General features: G+C 39.4%; 1 protein-coding gene and 2 pseudogenes across 1 annotated transcript; all 3 read left to right on the forward strand.

The window, feature by feature from the left end:
• LOC138035829 (uncharacterized) overlaps positions 1–1,198 on the forward strand; it is a 4,149-nt pseudogene extending 2,951 nt beyond the window's left edge.
• An 11,911-nt stretch (positions 1,199–13,109) lies between these two features.
• On the forward strand, positions 13,110–13,970 carry LOC138035830 (uncharacterized; annotated as a pseudogene).
• Positions 13,971–14,852: 882 nt separating this feature from the next.
• On the forward strand, positions 14,853–17,137 carry LOC138035831 (uncharacterized). The gene is made up of 2 exons (XM_068882287.1): positions 14,853–14,955; positions 16,530–17,137. Exons 1-2 carry the CDS (start codon positions 14,853–14,855, stop codon positions 17,135–17,137), a joined length of 711 nt encoding a protein of 236 aa, XP_068738388.1.
• The last annotated feature ends 6,396 nt before the right edge of the window (positions 17,138–23,533 follow it).

Raw genomic sequence — 23,533 nt, forward strand, 5'->3', positions numbered from 1 at the left:
TATTTTTCACGTTGCCATGTTACCACCAATAGCGTAGCTCCTACTCTACTATAAAAACTACACGTAACCCATAATCCCTCGATTTGCTCTGACGAAGGGCTAACGCTCGAAACGTCAGCTTTTATAATCTCTGAACGGTGGCCAATTTACGTTATCAACTCCGTTGATAAAACCAAATTTTTGTATACTACTTCCCCACCGACGCAGCACCACAGTTTCTTTAGAAACTAACCCTTCATCTATAACTTGAAGGCTCTGATAATGCGACGCAACCACAAAAACCACATTGGGAGTCCGTGTAGGCCTGTCTTTGCTTTTTCTTTCAAGGAAGATGCATGAGAGGAAGCAACGGTAGGTTGAGTTTCAGTAACAAAGATAGAGGGAAAGTCTGGAAAGAGCACATGGAAAGAATTATGAATGAAGAGAATGAGTGGGATCAGAATGTGGAAGGGCCAGTTGAGAGGGTTAGTCGGAAAGAAGTGGTGAAGGCGATGGGGGAAATGAAAGCAGGAAAGGCTGCTGGACCCTCGGGGGTAAGCCTTGAAATGATAGTGGCGAATGGGGAGATCGGGATTGGTGTGATGGTAGAGCTGTGTCAGGGTGTGTTGGATGGAAGAGGAATGCTGGATGAGTGGGCGCTGAGTGTTGTGGTAACAATTTTCAAGGGGAAAGGGGATGCAATGAGTTGTGGGGCATAAAGGGGGGTGAAGTTGCTGGAGCATGCAATGAAGATTGTAGAAAAGGTGCTAGATAGGAGATTGCAGTGTATGGTGAAAGTGGACGAGATGCAATTCGGTTTTATGCCAGGCAAAGGAATGATAGATGCAGTGTTCATTTTGAGGAGGTTACAATAGGAGTACTTAGACAAGGAGAAGAAGTTGTATATGTGCTTCGTTGACGTGGAGAAGGCATTTGACAGGGTCCCAAGAAAGGTATTGTAGTGGGCAATGAGGAAGAGAGGTATACCAGAGGCAATGGTGAGAGAGCAGTGATGACTTTGTATGAAGGTGCAAAGACAAGAGTCAGAGTTGGGCTAGAGTTGTCCAAGGAATTTCATGTGAAAGTTGGTGTGCACCAGGGTTCCGTGTTGTCACCATTGGTGAGAAATGGTTTGATGAGTGAGATGTTGTATGCAGATGACTTGGTTTTGATGAGTGAGACGATGGAGGGACTGAGGAAGAAGTTGTGGAAATGGTAGGAGGCATTCGAGAGCGAGGTTTAGGTGAAGGTGAACCTCGGGAAGACAAAAGTGGTAGTGAGTGGGGTAGAAGGTGAAGTGTCTGTGAGTAAGGTAGATCCATGTGGTATTTGTGTGAAGCGAGTAATGGCAAATTCAGTGTTGTGTGTGACGTGGGAAATGGATCCATGGAAGATGTGCAAAAGTAAACAGGGTGACCTCGAAGTTGGGGAGACATTCGTGTGTGGAAGATGCAAGAAGCAAGGTGATGGATTAGTGGAACCGGTGGTGAAGTTGTGAAGTTTAGAGGTGGAAATGGTGAGAGGTTTCTGTTATTTGGGGGATAGGGTGAATGCAAGTGGTGGCTGCGAGGCAGCTGTGACAGCAAGAGCAAGAATTGGCTGCGTGAAGTTCAGGGATCAAAATTGGATTGATGATGATTGATGATGTAAGATATCAGTTTAAGAGGTAAAACTGTTATAAAAAAAGTTATTTATATTCCTTTTGCTCACATTGGAATTAATCTGGGGCACCTAATCGATTAGCTTACCAATTATTTCGGTAACTTAAAGTCTACACTCACTAAAAAATAATATTTGGTACCTTATTGCTCTTTCTACTCCCTAATAATCTCCCCCCTTTTATTGTTATGTAAGAATTGCAAACTATTGTGATTTTTCTCTATTCTGCAATGTGTATTGTATCCACGATTTTGTTGTAACACTACTGTATAATGTATAATTATCCTAACTTTTATGTGCACAATTTATTCAGTGTTCATTAAAGAAAAATTCACTTGACTTGGGTTCTTCACCGAAAAAGTACTATTATCTTGCAATGAAGTACAACATAGATAATAATTTAATTACCTAATTCTGCATGAGTGGAAAACATATTTACTTTTCCAACCTGGATGCCGACAAGGCAATGGGTCTTTTGTGCTTTTATCAAGTTCATCGGTCTGGTGTAACAACTGTGTAACTTCGGCTTGAAGTACAAATTTCTCCACATGTTGTTTGCAGAGGTCTATCAACAAATTCAGTCTAGTAACCTTCCTTACTTGCATACTTGGGAAAACTAAATTTGAAGGACAATCTATGACACAAAAACCAAGCTAAATCAGAAAAGCTAAAGTGAAATAATGATATTATGATTTTGATTATGTATCTTACCAAAGGGGCAAGACAACCGCACCATCACATTCGCCTTACTAAGAAGGTGTAATGTTTACGTAATTTCCGGTGTTATGGGGAACAGGGGGTCGTTTTCCTCGAGGTTTTAGTGGTTTTCTGTTCGCGATACGCACTAGCCTTTCTTACACAAAGAGAGAAAGAAAGACCTATTTCTATTGAAGGATCGGAGAAAGAGGTATGAGATAGTTTTGCATAATTTAGTGTTATGTCCCTTAGTTAAGTGTTTTTTGATTAGCGATTTCTTTTAGCTTCTACAAGTAATACTAGTAATTTAAAATAACATTGCGTATGCCACGTGTAGCATGAGTTTAAATCGTGTATTGATTAGCGTTTGTACCGAATTGCATTTTCATAGATTTTTGTACTAATTACCGTTTCAGTTTTTACGTGATTCCAAGCCTCTAATAAACAAGTCAATATAAAGAATGAGGAGATTGGTTTGGTCTTATAGTAATGGCTTTCTCCGCCTGATCGCGTAAATCTGCATGAATCAACTGCACCCGCTACAGGAGGTGAAACACGACATTGCCGTCTGGCTAACATTTCTAGAGCAGTTTAATGGGAGAACCTTTTTCTTACATGAGAAATGGGAAACTTCGTCCTCTCTCCAGTTGTACACAGATGCAGCTGGATCCAAGGGATATGGTGCTATCTTTCATAAGCATTGGTTTTGCAGCACGTGGTCGGATTCGTGGACATCCTTAAATATTGCATTTTTAGAGCTGTTTCCAATCGTTATAGCGCGGCACATCTGGGGGCCTTGTATGGCCAACAGGTGTGTGGCATTCTACACTGATAACACTGCCATTGTTGATATCATCAACCAGCAGACGTCAAAACATCAATTAGTCATGATTTTAGTGCGCAATTTGGTTTTAACTTCACTTAAATACAATATTTTATTGTGCGCACTGCATATTCCGGGCGTGCATAATTCTGGTGCCAACTACATTTCACGTTTTCCCGTAGAACAATTCAAGCAAATTTCGCCCGAAGCAGACGTTCTGCCAACACCAGTTCCCACGAACCTCCTGCCACAGAGTTGGTCCCTACACTAACGGACTTGTTAAATTCCGCCCTGTCATCAGGTTCTCGTAAGCGTTATCAGCAAGCGTGGGCTGTTTTCAATGATTTTTATCAACAATTTTATCATTCTGTTTCTCCTGCTTTACCGCTAACTACACCTCTGTTAGCCCCTTTTTGTTTCTTATCTTCACGCTCAAAAGCTAGCTCTGTCAACCATTGTTGAAAGTTGAAGTTGAAAGGTTTACATGATCCTACGAGGGCTTTTATCATTGACAAGTTGTTGACGGCCCTCAGTTGTCAAAGCTCAATCAAGTCCTGTTCTTCAAGCGCTCGTAGCTTTACTTAACCACAACAACTCTTCGGCCTTTCACCGTACTTTTTTTCTATTATGTTTTTAATAGCATTTTACAGCTTTTTTCGGATTGGTGAGCTGGCGGCCAAGAACGCGAATTCTGGTGGTTCGGTAGTTCAATTCAGTGACATGCGCTTTCTCACGCACGATGGAAACATTCACATGCTTTAAATAACTATCACAAACTTTAAACCCAACATAGCCAAACGCCCATTTGTTATCCTAATTGAGCGAGAAGACTCTGCTGTGTTGCCCAGTGCAAGCGATGTTGGATTATTACAAACTCAGGGGCAGCCAAGCAGGCCCTCCTTTTTGTCATAGCGACACAACCCCAATAACAGTGGGTCAGTTCAATACCGAACTCCATCATTGCTTGTCTTTTTGCGGGCTTGACACAAGCAGGTACAAAGGTCATAGCTTTCGTATAGGAGCTGCCTGTCACGCAGCCGTGAAAGGATTCTGCGATGCTGTTAAACTTTACATTAGGCCCGACACGTGACATGCTAATTGACTTGACTTGATTTGCTCCTCATGTCTCTAGTCAAGTTAACGAAGAAGGTCAGATATTGCACTGCTTCTTCGTTGACTGATAATTTGTACTCATTGCTCGCTTAGTGACGATAGCAATTTATTCCTGAAACTAAGGCGTTCGAGAGGGCCAGTTGGCGGACTGCCGTGATCTTTATCTCCCGCCTCTACTCTTTAGGTCTATAACTGTATTTTCGATAGATTTAAAATCCTCTATACACCCTAGGATATAACGATTGTACTAGGCCTCTTACCGTCTTTTTATTCTGTTTGTGTCTGTGCTGTTAGACATTCTAGACAGAGTAATACAGGAGGTCAGACATGGGGCTGCTTCTCCATTACCTTTGTCTTTATCTAGACATTGTTTATCGTTATCTCTAGTTGCACAGTCATTTAAATAAGCGTGTAACACTTGCTTAGTCGGGACAAAAATATGGAAAGAGAGAAAACACTAGCATTGCTAGTTTCAGTTACAATTTTAGGATCACAAAACGGTGTAATCTGAAAATATTTTTTTTTGCTTTCGTGAAATTGAAATGTGATCACTTACGGAAGCATGATTTTAAATGACGCTTTGTTGTCGAAAATTGTCGCCTTTAATTCTAAAGTGTGTGACTTGTGAATACCCATCACTTCCCCTACATGGCATACCAAGATCTGCGACGTTTGGAAGCTGTATGCAGCGATTTTCAACGATTCTGTGCGACATGTGAGCATCTGGAAAGAAGATGGGGTGCAAATTCAGCTTTTGGGGTTGGAGATTTAAATTTTACTTCGCACTTCAGGAAAATCCATGTGGACAAAGTTTCCCGCTATATTATCCCACTAAATGTTAGAGGTATGATTCCAGTTACTGCTACTGGTGACGGAAACTGCTTGTTCAATTCAGCTAGTCTGGCCATTTGTCAAAAAGAAACTTTAGCCCTTGAGCTTCGACTGCATACTTGCTTCGAACTTGCGAAGAACAAACAATTCTACAGAAATCATCCTGTGTTAAGCAGTTCTAAAATTCCATACTATGGAAAGACTAGAAGATCGCGTGTGAGATCGTGTCGAGATCATCTGAATTGTACGGTGAATATGGTTTTGAAACAGCATTTGACAGTGAAATTATGAGGACAAGCAAATACTATTCTTACAGTGGCACTTTCCAGATAATGGCTTTGGCAAGTGTTCTGGGAGTTCGCATTGAAACAGTGTACCCAGATCAGAATCACAAACTGTTACCTGTGTATCAGAACATTTTCAACCTAGACAATTAATAAATCCTACGAGTTCCGAAGTTGTAAGAATCCTGCGGACAAATACGCTTGGCTGGCCTGACCATTCTAAGGAATTCGTAGTTAATCATTTTGTTCCCTTGTTTACCTTGAATGATAAAGTTTCTGACGAGCCGCAAAGTTCCTCTGTAACTGGCAAGGATGAAGGGCAAGAACAAACTGAAAACCCATGGCACGTCGTTGCAAGGAAAAGGTAGCCGAGTACAAAGCATTCGGCAAAAAACCAAGACAGAAATCCAAGAAATCACAAGGGAATTTAAAGCCGCAAAGAGTGACCAGTTACGCAAAACAAAAATTTGAAGCGGGAAAAAATAAAACCCCAGCCTCTGGAGGAAGTAGCTCGCTGCAGGGAAAAAACGTAGACGTAAAGAACATTCATAGGCATGACGTTTCAAACGTGCAGCAGATGAACAGGAAAAACACCAAAGAAAAGAAAGAGCACGTATGTGTGAAAGAGACGAATTACGAAGAAAAAAACTGTTCCACGGATGCTTTGAATGCTCATGCTGTTGGTGACAGCAAATCTGCAAACGGCCAAAAGCCTCAGGACGTGAAGGATATATCTCAAGGTATACGGCAGTGCAATCTAAAAAAAGGAGAAAATGTGTCAGTGAAGAAAGATATCGACGACGGAGATACACGCAAGTCTGAAAAAAAAATTTATGAAGTAGAAAAACAAGAGAGTAAAAGAGATATCAGACTCCAACCGGATGTGGGAATGCTGCAAAACTAGCATTGGAAAACGATGTCAAAACCTGAGGAAATGGGAGAAACAAAGAGCAGACTAGAAATTCCAATCTCTGGCGAAATTTTTTTTTTTTAAATTAAATATGTTTTGTAAATTGGTTCACTGCGCTAACATTGTTTAATATAAATTTCTTGAAGTTCACATTATATAGTGTTTGTCCATACTTTTTGTGTAACGAGAAAACAAACCTTTACAATTTCGAACAAATTCCACCTTCCCCTTTTGTACTCGTTCTGCAATGTTCCCAATGTTCACGAAGTTGATTCCTTCTAACTGTGTATGGGGTGGCACATGAAAATAATTTTAGGCGAGAAGATTATGCGTGTAAAATAGGATTTTCAGGGAAAAAAAAGTGTTTTCATCATAAAAGCCCAGGAACATCCTGAAAAATAACTTTAAAGAAGAAAAAAAAGCCAAAATGCTTTTGCACATAAAATTATGAAATGTCCTTTGAATTTGTCTTTTGATATTGAACGCAAAAATTGAGGCAATTGAAAAACAATTAAAACGTGTTTACAAATTATATATGGCGGTCAGTTTATACATGAGTGTTCGAAATGGACACTTGCGTCGATTTCTCGGTGCTATTCTATCACTGCCGTTCCAAATTGCTCGAAATTGCTCGCCTGAATCCTTTCCCATTCCTTTGGCAGAGGTTTTTTCGTGAAAAATGATTTCAAGCAGCCCTTCCAAAGCGACAAAGTTTACAGTGTCCCCAATTTAGTGCTGCAACGCTGGCTTTCCGTTTCCCTACGATGAGGCGGTTGTATATGACTCATTTAAGGGTCCAGGTTAAATCTCGACACACGATTGGTTCATATTTCAATTAGCAGACCAAATTTAGAAACAACCGGATGTAACACATTTCTGTTCTGGCTTTTTTAAATCCGATAGCCCATGTACATTTTCCACTTTAATAACAGGCTCTTGAAAAATTCTTTTTAAGTAAGGGTAAGGTGGGCTTCTAAAACTACAATTTTTTTTGACGACATGTTTTACTTAGTTGCCCCTTCAAACGATGTATAGAGGTTTTGGAGTCCCAAGTCATACCAGATCACAGCTCGTTTTAATACACTCTGGCCTGTTGCTGTTGTGACAAAAACTTGACAACTCGCACATGTGTAGAATGGAAGTCGAAAGGCATCGTACAGTGCTCTTCCCTCGTCAAAAAAATAATAACAAACAAGCTGCGATCACGCAAGACTTTTAAGCTATGTATTTAAGGCTTTTACCACTGAATTCAAAGTTTCTCATCGATGGAAATGGAATCATTGATGTTTTTTTCACTGCGGTGACTTGCCTGGCACCTGCCAAAAAGTTAAAAGTTATCCTGAAAATTGGTAAGTAAGCTCTTCATACGTATAAGACATCATGTCAATAAACACTTCTAGTGTAATACAAATGTAGACCCGGGAACCATTTTTGCCGCTGTGACGCTACAAGATAACACTCGCCGGCTCTTTTATATTTACAGGCTTTGCATTGTTGGCAACAGTTTGTCCTCACAACCAAAGGATTGAAATTGCATATGTTTTGTCGAGTCTTCTCTGCCGAGAAAGATGAATAAAAACACATTACAAAGGGCGAATTTTGTAGAGAATTGAAACGGACACAACTACTGAACTATTTCCAAAATACATGTACTGATCATCAAAGTGCTGTCAAAGTGACTGCAGTTGTTTACAAAACTGAATAGCCGATCGATATGTGATCAATCTTTACAAACCACACTACGAAATTTCGCGTACAACAAGCGAAATTACGCTTTTGGTTTTTCGCGCTGGTCTCGAAAATGCGGCGAATTTTCTCTCTTTGTTTTTAGAGCGAATTTTCGCGCTGGGCTCGAAAATGCGGCGAATTTTCTCTCTTTGTTTTAGCGAAATTACGCTAGAAACATCGCGAAATGACGCTCGAATTTTCGAGCGAAATTTCGTCGAAAGTTCGCAGGGACAAAGAACGAAATTCGCGCATTTCGCTCTCATTACTTTTTCACAATACTGTAGCTTTCATGTAAAAGACAAATTTCTGCCTCTCTAAGAAGTTTAAAGTTCGTTTTACTACAAAGTATCAATGTATTTAATAGCAATGGCTTCAGCAAGATTGGTGTATAAAGGTAGATACTAATGAACATTTTTTCAAGTTCACTTTTGGAGCAAAACGAAGTTTTTAGCTGAAAGACTTATAACTTGTAGCGGAATGACTTCTGTCACCTTATAGGCCGCTCGGCACTAATTAACAGTTATTGTTACGAAAGTGCAACAACACGTCTAATCTACGCACATAATCAAACAAGTGTATGTAGACTCAGTGGCTCTTTAATCTCGCAGATGTTTAATAAAAAGGTTTAAATGGCATTTGATACTCTACAGGTAAAAGCTGTGGAAGGTTATTACATGCAGGTTTTACAAAACAACCTGCAGCTGGGCCGGGTTGTTTGAAAGCCGGTTAGCACTAACCCAAGATTAAAAGTTAACCGGGGTAACAATTTTCCTTGTATAAAAATGTTGTCCACCGCTCATGTTTTGTGTAGTTTGAGATTACTCATAGTGAAAACTGAAGGGCAAAAAATATAAACAGAACACCTTGCTAAAAGGCAACAAAGATGAAATTAAATTCTCGCTAAGCCTGGGTTAGCTTAATCGGGCTTTGAACAACCTGGCCCTGGGGTGAAACGGACTTAAAGCAAAACGACCTGTTTCTATTTTAAAATGTCTTAAGATACATACCAGCTCTGGTTCCTTTTTCTTTTTAGTGGGTTTGTTTGCTTCTGCACTCTTTTCTTTCCCTTTCTCGGGTTGCCTTCTCTTCTTTGGCTTTTTGTTCTGGTTGGACTCCGTGGCAGGTTCTTCAAACAGATGTGAGTTGGCTGGATCGTTGAGAAACTCCACCTCAGTGGCATGCAACTTCGAAGAATCATCTGGGAAAGAACAAACTAAGTAATTAGGAAATAAACTTCTTTCCAAGTTACATATAAAGGCTGGATAACATGTTAAAATAATATGTCAACCTGATTTACACGAATCGTAGCTTTTAAAACCAGCGAACTTCAACAACTATCTATCTCTTCGATTAGATTACAACGGGTTCCAATTCGATTATGAACCCTGGCAAGAAATGTTTGCTAAACTGGAAAGCGGGACAGTAATTCAGTTTTAATCAAGCCAATTAGTTTCCCTCCAACTTCACCTAACTGCCAGCACAAGGTGAATGATTTTAAGCACATTCCTATTAACAAGGGTTAACAGATAAAAATACATACCATTCACTGGAGCAATGTCGGCTTCCAGGGTTTGGCTTCCATACTTCAGCAGAACTCGGCTTCCCTTGCTGACGTTGTCTCCATTTATGACTTTCTGGATTATTTTCAGAGGAACCACACTAATTGTATGATCAGAGTCGAAATAGAATAATCTGTACTTTGGAAACTTAAGCGACGATCTTAAAGACATTTTCGACCGTTTCCACCAAGGCAAACCAAACTACTGATCGAATTCAATCAAGTTGCCCCTCATTTATACTCACGTTCGGATCTAACTGCCCCAAAAACAATTAATCACAACTATTCTCACATTTTATTGCTAGTGGTAAGTGCCAATCAAACACGTTTTTCACTTGCCTAAACGAAATTAATTTGCATTGGAAAGCATTGCATTCAGTTACCATGACGAAACATTACATCGAAACCTAAGTGACACTAACATTTGTAGAACTTTGTTTAACTCTAATCATGGGACGAACACCACCTTATGTCAAGTTGAGAATTGGCTCGCTTTCATCAAATTTTCATACTATTAGGGCCATAGTGCGTCATCTTCAAGAAGAAGGAATTAAAATTAAACGGCACACCGTCGATCGAATTTTGAAACAGTATAAAAGTAGCGGATCCCTAGCCGATAAAACAGCACCAGGTCGGAAGCCCATCTTGTCGCTGGATCAGCTGAATTTCATCGACGCGACGCGAAGATACCTTCACTGACTTTAGTTTTTGTCTCAAGTCTTGAATGCGGTTTCCAAAGTAATTGTTACGATTTTAAATTTCAGGTCTCCAGAAACTGCTTTACAGTGAAATGGGTATCCATCTGTCCACATCAACCATCAAAAGAGCAAGGCAGGGACTCGGGTGGACCAGATGTGGAAGGCGATACTGCCAGATGGTACGCGAGACTAATCGTATCGCTTGCCTCTCCTTCACGGAAGAGTGTCTTGAAAGCGGGGAGGATTTTGCTAACGTTATCTTCACTGATGAGAGCACCATCTGGCTCGAAAAACACGGAAAGATCTGCTTCTGAAAGGAGGGTACCGTGGGGAAACCAAAACCTCGAAGCAAACATCCCTTTAAAGTTAACATCTGGGTTGAGATTTCGATGCCAGGACCAAAGCCGATACTGATCTTTACCAGAATAATGAAGAAAGAGTTCTATGCAGAAGAAATTCTAAGGAATGTGCTCGTGCCCTATACTGAAGCTGCCTTTCCTGATGGGTATCCTTTCCAACAAGACAACGACCCAAAGTACAAAAGTAACTTTCCATGAGCTGCCCTTGAATTGATTCAATGACCGGAAGCCGCGGGTTTTGCCCAGAACGAATTTCGCCCAAGAAGCGTTTAACCCAGACCTATAGCGCAAATTATTTGTTTGCAAAAGATTTGCAATGAAAAGTTCCATGCACAAGTGTTTTCAACAGCGTTTAATTTGAGGGAAACTCGCTATGTCGCAATGACCAGCTCTCTAAACTATCCTTTATTGTTTTCTCTAGGTAAACTAGCGATGCAGTTCATTAAAGACAAGAACATCAATTACTGGCGAACTTCTGCTGAAAGTCCGGATATGAACCCCATTGAAAACCTATGGCACGAGCTGAAACGTTTTCTGCGGACATTCGTCAAGCCCTCCAACAAAGAAGAACTGGTTGCCGGGATACAGCGCTTCTGGGACTCCGTTACGCCAGAAAAGTGCCGCGCTACATCGGGCATCTGAAAAAAGTGCTCCCAGCTGTAGTTGAGCGTGAGGGTCGAGCATCTGGATTCTAAAAAATCAGTATTTTAGTTCCCAATTTCTTCACAGAGAGCTTGAGCGACCTGTGATTGTTTCAATGTATTTGCTGCATTTCTGAACTTTACAATAGACCGTCAAGTAAGTATCGCATTAAGTCATTTCAACGAGTGTAAGACTAACAAGAGAAGAACGATCGACGGTGACTATAGGACAATTGTTATGATTTCTTCGTAACTACAAACATTTTTATTTCTGAAGTTCTACAAGGTCTAAGAAAGTGCTCTTATCCAAATGAAAATTATCTGCAAGCGAATTGCATGCACAGTTATGTTAATAAAGACAAGTGCAGGATCATGTGTGATAGCCGATTCTTTTGACGATTTTGCGAGAAGAAGTTTTGAATTTTCATATCTCTGGTTCTTTAAGGCGCAGGAAAGCGCTTGAAACGGGAAAATGTTCCGTTGTTTAATCTCTTATTTAAAATGAAATTCATATCGACGCCAGACAAGGCGAGTTTTTGCGAGCGGATTGCAACTCCCTCATTTTTACAAAGACACGCGACGTTAATATGTGTGACAATTTATTATTCTGACGATTTTGCGACAAGAAATTTTGAATTTTCAGATCTCTGGTTCTATAAGGCGTATGAGAGCGCTTGAAACGGGAAAAGGTTGCGCTGTTAAAGCTCTTATTGGAAATTAAAATCATTTTCACGCGCCAAGCAAGACGAATTTTTGTGAACGAATTGTGTATGTTATTTCAATAAAGACAAGCGACATGTTATGTGTGATAACCGATTCTTTTGACAATTTTGCTACAAGAAGTTCTAAATTTTCATATCTCTGGTTCTTTAAGGCGTGGGAAAGCGCTTGGAACAGGAAAATGTTCCCTTTTGGAGCTCTTATTGGAATTTGAATTCATTTTGACGCGCCAGACTATGAGTTTTTGCGAGCAAATTGTATGTACGTTATGTCAATAAAGACAAGCGACGTGACATGTGAGATGACCGATTCTTTTGACGATTTCGCGACAAGAAGTTTTGAATTTTCATATCTCTGGTTCTTTAAGGCGCAGGAAAGCGTTTGAAACGGGAAACTGTTCCGTTGTTTAACCTCTTATTTGAAATGAAATTCATTTTGACGCGCCTGACAAGACGAGTTTTTGCGAGCGGATTGTATCTCTCTCATTTTTACAAAGACGCGTAACATTGATATGTGTGACAATCGATTCTTCTCACGATTTTGCGACAAGAAGTTTTGAATTTTCATATCACTGGTTTCACAAGGCTTAAGAAAGTGCTGAAAACGGGAAAGTGTTAACATTTTCATGAGCCAACATAAATATTGCGCGAGCGAATTGTTACGTTTTTTTTTTAAATCAAGAGTACCCCGCTACTTATTTCCACATGTTTACCTGTGAACTGAAACAAACACGGTGCTGGGTTTGCCAAATGATGTTCAGCTGAATAGCCATTGCCATATACATTTATACAATAAAAAGCTATTAAAACTAACGATATAACCACAATAGGTCGACAATGGGCTAACTCATAAATACTAACGAGGTTTGCTTTATGTGCGTATTTCATGCACGTGTCAAAGACGCAGACGTGTGCGTGTTTGACACGCAGGCGCGTTTAACACGCGTATTTTGGGCTGCATATCTTCAACCTGTACTGTACCGCCCAAGATGAAGAGCAGCTATGGCAAAATCGTGTACTTCGCCACCAAAATCCAAAGTCACTCCTTTATACTCTGTGGTATCTGCTCACCCTTCATTTTGGTCTTCGAGGTTGCCAAGAGCACCATGAAATGTTGGTTGAAGATTTCAGCTTGAACAAGGACGATCAAGGTACAGAGGTAACATTCAAAGAAAACCCAACAAAGACCCATCAAGGCAGTCAAAGAAAGAAACGAAGAGCCATCCAGTCAAAAATGTTTGCCACTGGAGGTCCCCGTTGTCCGGTCAAGTTCTTCAAAACATATCTTGACAGTGGTCCGTTTTATCTTGCCATTATTGACAAACCGAAATCCGAAGTGTGGTACAAGAAACAGAGGATGGGTGTCAATAAGATCGACTCCTTCATGAAAAATATGGTCTTGGAAGCGGAATTGGATATACAAGGAAAAAAGTTAACCAACCATTCGGTAAGAAAAACGCTTGTGAAGAAACTGAAGGCCGCGAATCAGCCAAGAAGTGCTATCATTGGTGTAACAGGCCACACGAGAAAGCGGTCACTGGCAGACTACTAGGAAGGGGACGAAGCAGAACAGCGACAGATCTCATCCATCATCAGCGCTCCTGTCTCTCAACAGGATCAGAATTCCCGTCCAGTTCTTTCCAGTTTGCCCATTCAGTACAACCAGACAGCGACTACAGCGTGCCAAACAGTAGTCCACCACTTTCATGGCTGTCAGGTGACGATAAATTACGGAACTGGCGTTGGTGTTTTTCAACAAAGCAGCATTTAAACACTGGGAGAAGCTTACCAGTACCTTATCTGAATTTGTGGTTTCGCCTCACCGCTGCAGTGACCGCAGAAGCCGTGATTTATAAATTACTTTCATTGAACTGTTTCATGTTGTTTGTCTTGAATGCTTTGTTTCACAAAAAACTGTCAATCACTTCTTCCATTGACGTAAAAAGATTGTTACGAAGTTTTTTTTGTCAACCATAAAAATAAAGGTCTCTTGTGCGTTACCGAAAATTTCTCGGCTTCTATTGTAAACAAATAATAGCATGACTTGTAGTGGTATTTGGCAATAATACCAGCTTGTAATATTTCAAAATTTTCCAAGTACCACTTGCCGCTTTGCGGCTCGTGGTATTTTGGTCAATTTTGAAATATCACTCACGGTATTATTGCCAAATACCACTACAAGTCATGCTATTACCTATGCTAATAAATTGAATAAATGTAGGATGCAGTAAGCTATTTTACAATGATAATTTCATTATATTGTCTTCATCAGAGTGATTGATTATAAAACCATATTTCCTAAATTAAATAGATTTTCACACTGGAAAATGATGTGGGTTGGTGTCTTTGATCCCATTCATAGGTCAAGTAAAATCCAAATGGCTCCTTCCATTCTAGCCTGTGCACAGCTGCCCACTCTCCGAAAAAAAATCTGAGAGCAGCGTCTGTGATTTACCGTTGATAATCGTGTTTAATGCAGCATGATTTTTCCTGGAATGTATGGAAAATGATTTGATTGGTTTTGATTGGCTTTCATTTTTATTTCTCCCCATCAGTACCGTGAGAGATTTGACGATGAGTTTGTTTGTACTTTGTGCATGGTAAAAAATTCGAATTAAAATCTTTTTGATGCTCAAAGAGGTTTTTCTTTTAAAGTACGAGCGGAATTGTTATCTATGGAGTGCATAGTGGAAAATGAACAGACTAAAGCGCTCCTGACGAATCTTCACGAGGTGAATATGGCATGATTGAAAAGATTTCTCACTTGAAAACGTCCTCGGCTATCCCCTTACCAGTCAATATAATCTCAATGCCTTGCTTGGACCAGCCAAGCCATTCTCAAGAACAATCTACAATGCATGTTGCCCTGGAAGATTTAAGATGTGTACATATAGAGGAAAATATAAACAGCTCATTGGCAACGATCGGGGCTGCTCTGAAGATCAGAGCTGTACCCAGTTGGAAGACTTGCAAAGGCATCCTTTCCTAAAAAGAGTGCTTCTATGCTATAAAGACAAGGAATCTTAAAACTATCAGAGATGCTCTTCTACGCACTTTTGGAATCTGCCTCATTTACTACCGTTTTGAAAATTTAGCTCCAAAGAAATTAGGAGTCACGCAAATTTTGGTCACCGTAGATCACTCATTAATTTTTGTAAAATTATTCCGAAACACGATTACTAACGGTAAATTCGGAGAGTGGGCGTCTGTACACAGCCTACTTTCGTTCTTCCCTGGAGCGCATAACATTTTATTTAAATTTCAAGCAGGTTTTTATTAATGTGGAAGAAAAGTGAAGCAAATTAGCCGAAATCGTCTTTACTAAGGGTAAAAAGCTCATTAACATGTTTTGGGACACTTTGCATCGAAACGCAAACAAAAACAATTGAATAAAAAAATACGGGTCAGGTCCATGGACCCGGTTTAAAAGAGGGTTCCTTTCCCCCTAATCAATTTATTTGCAATTGTAAACAGTAAGCAATCCTCACTGGTACATTATCCGCGTTATTGTAAATGAGCAAGTGGCTGCAGAAACATTTACTTGATTTGTCCCCAACTTGGTAAAATAAAAAACTACCTCTTCCGAAGGGTATCACTATACGTCTGCGCCGTATGGCATTCCGAGTGAAGGCTTATGAAAGCCTCTTGTTGATCCCTAAACTTGTTTTCAATTATTTTTCTTCCCTTGTTCCCTAAAATATTTTGACATTGTTCCCCTGTTCCCCAGTTCAAATTAGCCATTTTTCCTTTTTCCCCAAAACCCCTGGGGGGGGGGGGGGGGCTCACTGTATATCATATGACAACACTGAAGACAGAAACACAATTTTCAATGTGACATGTTTGTATTTCAAAAATTTACCACTAATTTAACAACTCGTTACCAGAGGTGCGTTGCATTAAGTTGGCTGAGTGCACTGCAATTGAGAGAAAGAAATAGTGATATAGATACATGTATTTCAGCGAGGATCTAAAGTACATGTACATGTACATTTACACCACTTAAACTGGTTGCAGCGATTACTCTGTTGCCTAACCAGACCTTTGTAAAACTGTGAGTCAAATGTAATCTAAATAGCATGATATACAGCTTTTAGAGTCTCTATACAGTGGCCAATTTACATTATCAACTCTGTTGATAAAACCAAATTTTTGATATAGATGTATTTTGTTTTCTTCAAAGAACAAACATTACTTTCAACTAGGACTTCCCTAAGTACATTAAGTCCATAAATTAAAGTACCCCATTCACACCAACAAGACATGTTTAATGAACCAGGGTTTAGCAAAAACTAATATAATAAATTCCTATAATTCAATTAAAAATATATATAACCTCTATATATACTTATAAAAATTACGGGTCATGGCCCGTGTACGACGACCTGACTGACTGATGTTATTATACTCTAGAGGAAAACAGAAGGCACAGAGGAATAGAGGATCAGTAGGCACAGAGGAGCAGGGGAACAGTAGGCAGGCACACAGGAGCAGCATCCTGTCCTTGAAGATGATATACACCCAATTCTGTCAGCCTCAGGGACATACAACTATAAGTTACCTAAGTGGTTGGAGGAAAAGCTTAAGCCTCTCTCGGTGAATCAATACACTATTGATGATGCTCTTGGTTTCTCTAAAGAAATTCGCAAACATCCTGTCCTTGAAGATGATATACTGGTCTCGTATGACATAACGTCATTGTTCAGAAATGTCCCAGTTCAGGAAACAATCAACATCCTCGTCTATATAGCTCTCACCGATAATTGGTTCAATTCAATGTATGCTCTCAACTTACGGAAGAATCAGCTCACTCAACTTCTCAGAATGGCCTCCACGGATCAACTTTACGAACAGTGGAAAGGAGTTGCTATGGCGTCCCCCCTTGGTCCTTTGTTGGCGAACGTGTTTATGTGTCATCTGGAAGAAAGACTATCTGACAATAATTTAATTTCTCCTTTTTACAGGCGGTACGTTGACGATACGCTTGCAATAATGCCTGGACTCGATGTAGCTGAAAGTTTCCTCGATACACTCAATGGACTCCACCCTAGTATTCATTTCACTATGGAACTTTCCAAGAACGGCTCAATTCCTTTTATTGGAATGTTGATAACAAAGAACGGCAACAAGTTGGAGACCTAGGTCTACCCTAAACCTACGAATACAGGCCTTTTACTTCATTTTCAAAGTCACACCGATTTGCGCTACAAGAAGTGTCTTATCAAAACAATGGTTCATTGTGCAAAGGAATTGTCCTCTATGCATCAAGCATTCGTCGATGAATGTAGGCATCTAAAATCTTTGTTTAATCACCTTGGTTACCCTAGTTCTTTGGTGAATGGTATCATCAACAAATGTGATTATCGCTCTACATTAGATGATGAGACAAAACTTGATGAAACTTTAAGAGTCAGCATTCCGTTCAAAGATCAAGTCTCAGCGAACATAGTAAAAAGGCAAATGCGCGATCTCAGTTCAAAAATCGGCATTGATGTACAGCCAATCTACACCAGCAAGAAACTTGAGCCGGATCTAAAGCTTAAAGAAATCAAGCCACGTGTCGTAAATCAGCATAGCGTTGTTTATTGCTTTAAATGTGACTTGTGTGATTCAAATTACGTCGGATATACGACGCGCCATCTGTTTCAACGCATTGCTGATCATCGGTATTCTGCTATTGGTCGCCATTTGAGAGATGCCCATGAGAACATTGACTTACTCAATGAGAGCGAGTTTAGAATGCTTAAAAAATGTAGCACGAAATGGGATTGTCTCGTTTATGAAATGTTATACATAAGAACAATAAGACCCAATTTAAATACCCAGAGCGACTCCATTAGGGCCAAACTCTTTGTTTAACTTTTAATGCCTTTTAATTTATTCATATCTTCACATATATATATATATATATATATACTCTATTTCATTACTTCATTTTTTACTTGATAATGACGTACTGGAAACGTCGTGCTATGTTGTTTTATAATATTTTATCGCAGATTTTTATTGTCAAATGTTCTACCAAATCGTTACTTATTCGAATTTGCCAAGAAAGTTAAAGGGAATTTATTTTCGCATAAAGTGAGGATCCACATAGTTTCATTGAATTTTTCACTGTTATATCTTAAAATACAATGAGAAATTCGAACAGAAACAAGAACAACACATGAATCGAACGCACCCAACTAAATGATCGTTTTTGACCAAGAACATCGTTATAAGCTCCTACTACGTGTCCTTTTGCACCAAGGCATTAAATTTCACTTCTCTAATGTTCGCAGAAAACTTTTTTTTTCCGGTAGGACTTAAATTTCGCGATTTTTTTGAAATCACGAAACTTAGTAACAAGAAGGTACATGTTTCGTGAAATGCCACACACGTCATTCATGATTTGAGGAAGTAGGCTTGTGATTGGTATGCGAACTCCTTTTACCAACCCGTGTTAATTACGCACCTTCTTGAACTGTGTTTGTCTACTCGGCTGAGGCAGATTTACATATCAGATATCTAAGAATGATGGTGTGTCACGACAGACTCCCTTTTGCTGTTTATAATTAAAATTAAAGAAGCAGTCAGACTGTTGATCTTTCACCAAACAACGCTTTAATATGGAAGCAGCTGAACAAAACAAAACAAAGCCAACAAGTGAAACAACAAGACTTAAGATGGTTTATTGTATTTTTTAATCCTAGGTTGATCTATGAAAGCATTTACAACTTTTGCCATGACGAAAACAATATCGTGTCACTAACTTTAGATGTTGATGGTAACACTGCTTACGAGACGTTCCTTGATAAAATAACAGAAACACTCAATAAGCAGTGGGAGGACCAACAGGAGTGCGCAGACCTGTCTACAGACGACAGACACGTTTTACGCTTGGCAGCTGTCCTTCATGTCTTTTATGATCACCTACAAAAAGGGCTAACAAATCAACAGACATCGCCCCCACAGGCCTGGGTAAAGAAGCAAACTCTGGAGCAGGCACTCAAACTAACCCGTTATTTTACCGAACACAGAAAAATGCTGGATCAGGTATGTTCAGGGAAATGTTAAAATTGTATTGCAGTGTGCCGATTTCACTCTCACATTATCCACAATGGGGGTCAATATCAACCCTGGTATTACAGTCGAACCTGTATTTTAAAATGACCAGTTGTCACATGGGGATTCTCGTTGTAAGTGCATTACCAAGCTGCAATCATTTCCTTCACGTCATCCCTGACCACAGTCAGCCACAAAAAGGTTCAATACAAATATTAAGTACTTCATATTAAAACTGCAATGATAAAAAATTTTTAAAAAAATTTGCAAAATACACCGTCTGGTTTATCCAAATTATCTGACAGTGCCCCTTTAATACAGGTTGCACATAGGCGTTCACTAAATCAGTTACTCAGTTCGGAGAACAATGTATAAATCACACTACTAAAACAGAAAAGCCAGGTTCGTGCAGTCAGCAAGTCATGTGAGTTACCCTACGCCTAACAATTTGTTGAAGTGAAGGGTGACCGGGACTGCTTGGCAGAGGTAAAAAATACAAAAATTAAAGGAAATTATTTTCGGAACTTTCACAACTGACTGCTTATGGAGGGTGACTGCTTAACAAGGGGCCGCAAAACCCTTGTTCAATGTCCTTCTTCATTGAACGGTAACGAGGCTAATTCATACCTCCCTTGCATAATTTATAATTATGAAAGGTGATGTTAAAAATCAAAAGGTATGAGCCAACATCTCCTAATAGAGGTTGACCTTTTGCCTTTTAATAGAGGTTGAAACTTTTGTTTTAGCTCGGGAGTGAGGACGGTGGGACATGCCGTGACGACAGCTCGATAGCAAGCACCATCTTGTCAAGTTTTGGGCCCTTTGTGACCGTGCGTATTGCACAGTCATCCTTCAGTGGAAGTTAAAGACCAACAGCCTCCACAGTAGTGGAGGTTATGATGAATCTTGAGAAAGACGGCCTGGGGAAGGTTAAAACGGTCGACACCACTACAGTGTTCTACAAGTGCCTTCCCCGCAATATTGTGGAGATGTCCATCGAAAATTACAAGCTCAGCAGAGAAGATTATCGAGGGAAATTTACCGAGAGAGTAGATCGATCCACAGACCTGTTTAATAAGTTGCTAGACAAGGCCCATAACAAACACGACCTCGAAAACGTAACTCTATTACAACATGTACATCCGAGGAAGATTGAAACAGACATCCTAATTTCACTATCTAGGTTGTCTTGAATCGTGTTCTTTAAAAAATGATTCACCAAATAATTCACCAAATGTTGTTTACAAAGCTCTCAGTGAATTAGTTATGCTTGAGCTAATTTCTTTTTAAGGCCTACGACATCATAAATGAACATTGAATGATACTAGAAGGCATACAAATGATAACCATAAATCAGTCATGCGAGCATATGCAGATCCGCTTGTTCAAAAGCCGATTAACGCCAATCCCAGATTAAAAATTAACCAAGCAGTTTACTTCTCTACATCCAAATGCTGTCCAACACTGATGTTTGGCAAAACTTTACATTACAAGAATTCAATCGTGAAAAACAAAAACAAGCCAAAGAAACTTTCCCCCAAAATTTGTAAACATGAAACAAAAGTTTACGCTAATCCTGGATTAAGTTAATCGGCTTTCAAACAACTGGGCCCCGTATTGTATTTTGTGACTTCATGAAAACAGAAATAAATGGACAACCAACATTAAGTGAATATATTGACATACTTATCCAATGCTATAGTTTGTTAAAACAATAATTAATTAACTAGAATCAAGGATCAGTTGTCAGGGAAACTCAGGAAGGAAACTGAATCGCACTACTAGCTGAAATAAACTACGTTACCACGTCCTCACCTTGGGAGTTATTAGGTAGCTTAAGATTTTACGACGGCGACGGCAAAAACAACGGCGCAAAACGATGATATCATTGGTTAAAAGAGCATAAATAATCGTGCTGCACGTGCAGTACGGATTTTAGGACGGATTCTTGCGGTACTCTGCATAAGGACGATGTGAAATTACCAAATTTGAGGTTTTGATGACAACGTGAGCATGCAACAGAGAATCTTTCATTCTCTATTTTCACTCAAAGTGGTATTTTAAATCAACCGATCACATTCAAAGTTGTAGTTTATATCAACCAATCACAACCTTGGTTTCAATCATCCTAGTAACAGTATGCAGACTCCTGAATTAAGGATTTCCTCAAAATGGAGAAATTTTTTCCCTAGAACACTTTTTAATCTATTACATTTTGTTTGTGGTTAATTTCAGAGGGACATTAATCAATTTCCGCTTCCTTTGTCAGTCTTTTAATGCAAAATCTCCCTTTTATAACTTTGCTATTCTTCTTTTCTCGGAATTTGTAATTTTTATGATTAATTGATAATAAGACTTCGTGACGTCCAATTCGGTCTGTTATCATACTCGTGATAAGAAAATTGGACTCCTGCTGCGCGGTCATCCGATCATGTTTGTTAGCACTCACACGATTACAGACCTAGCAATAAACATACAAAAATTTCTGCATTCTGCGCGGCACGTCAATTAATCCCAAACAGTGCAAAAACTTGAAATTTTTTGAGTGCAGAAAGATGAAATTAGTGCAAAAAGTTGAAATTAAAAGTGACTAACGGGTACCTCGAACAACAGTAACAGAACAAACACACAATCATCTACAAAAGCATGCTGAGGACACTGGTGATCACTCGGAAAAGCTATTTTTAGAAAGTTGATAATTGATTCCCTCTGGAATCGAATAGCAGTGCAAAAAAAAAAAAAAGAGCTCTTGAAACAAGCAAGCCTGGACGTTTTAATGTTTTTTTCTTTTTCCTCAGAGAAGCCCGCAAGGCGAAATAAAAACAAACTGTCTGATATTTGTGTTAAATTCTTGTACATATGTTATCCATATATTATACAGATAAGTAATCGTGCAATTTGGAACAAATACACACTTGTAAATTTTCAGACCCCAAATTGCACTCACCCTATGGGCTTGTGAAATTTTGTTAGTCTGAAAAATTTACTCCTCCTTTATATATTTATCCCAAATTGCACTCTAAATCATGTGATTGCCTGTACAAACTGGACTCCAATAAGTCCTATTACCGCCTCTTATTTTGTTTTGGCTTCCGATTAGCTACCACCCTCGAGAGATTTTAAGAAAACTGTTTCCTACGGTACCCAATCGTCACAGCAACAGTCCAGTTTTAAACCGATGACAAGGAACTTACAAAACTTAAAAAGACAGCTATATCTGCAGGAAAAAATGTTTTTTTTTTTACCTTTGGCAATTTTTTCTTTGCCGTGGGTTTCATCTTTCGCCATAACAATTGTGGGCCACCGTATATGCATGCCAATCAAACGTATTTCGGAGCTCATCTGAAAAATAACGAGGTGCTAAAAATAGGGCAGGGAGGCTTCTAAATCAAGTGACTGTGACGTGACTGAGTGATGCACCTTACATATTGCACCGATTTCACAATAGGCAGTCTCTAAGACAACTTTTCCTGTATGCAATATAAACGGGTCAGCAAAATCATTAGGGGAAATACACATATACACTTGGTTCTGAGCATGTAGCTCACTACACGAATATCTCCGATTTTTTAGGTCATAGTTGATCTGTTCCTTTTAATAGAAAGGCCTACCAATAAAAGGGATTATTCAGAAATTTGAAGGAAAACCGCTTTAGAGTCATCAGTAATTAAATCTGTGGATTAACAATCAATAAGTGAATACCAAAATGACCAATAAGGGAGTGGTTTTAATCGCGCTCTTTACTTGGACTAGAAAGCTAGGATAAGACACCTACATATTTTATTCTGCCCAAAGATTCATTCTCAGAGAAGAACCGTGCCACAACAGACTAAACCTTTTGATTCTTGACATAGATGCTAAGTTAAATGAAGGTATTGATTTCTACTGGTCCTTGATAGTCCTCATTCTTGAGTAGTAATAGCCATCTGCAAACCTATCTTGTAAATGTCAGTGAAGTATTTGCCTGTGTAGCAATTGGCAAGAACGATAAGAACAATGGTTGTAGCCCCACAATATCCGAGGAAAAGGCCATGTGCACAAACCTAACAATAACAATGATATAAAAAATGATACATACGAAAGAAGGGAAGGTTACATTTGGACTCTTTAAACAGCTTAAATCGAGGCAAACAGTCCAACGTTCAATCAAAAAACCAATTATATTGGATTTGCTTCTTAAACAATTCCTCTTCGATTTGTAATCCCGCTCTCGCTTCTTGGAGTTTTTTGGATATCATCGGCAACAACTTAGGGCGCAGGGAAGGCTCATAGGTTTTGAGTTGGATTTGGAATTCTATTATCTTGTGATAGATGGAAAAGATTAGGCTTGGAGATACATCGTGTTCGGTCATCAGTAAATATAATGTCACAGCTTCCAAGTTGGAGCGTTTGCATCTTCAGCTCTCTCCTCCATGTAGCATTGATCTGTTTGGGTGACAGACTTAATTGAATAGAGTGTAATGTGAAGTGCTAGATTTCAATCCCATATGAACC

This window comes from Montipora capricornis, unplaced genomic scaffold (assembly GCF_036669925.1).
Source record: "Montipora capricornis isolate CH-2021 unplaced genomic scaffold, ASM3666992v2 scaffold_434, whole genome shotgun sequence".
In the NCBI taxonomy this organism is placed as follows: Eukaryota; Metazoa; Cnidaria; class Anthozoa; order Scleractinia; family Acroporidae; genus Montipora; species Montipora capricornis.

Coding starts and splice junctions, on each gene's coding strand:
- LOC138035831 (XM_068882287.1), top strand. CDS start 14,853: ATGCATGTTGCCCTGGAAGATTTAAGATGTGTACATATAGAGGAAAAT. Junction 14,956..16,529: donor GAAGATCAGAGCTGTACCCA/GTTGGAAGACTT, acceptor CAATTCTGTCAG/CCTCAGGGACATACAACTAT.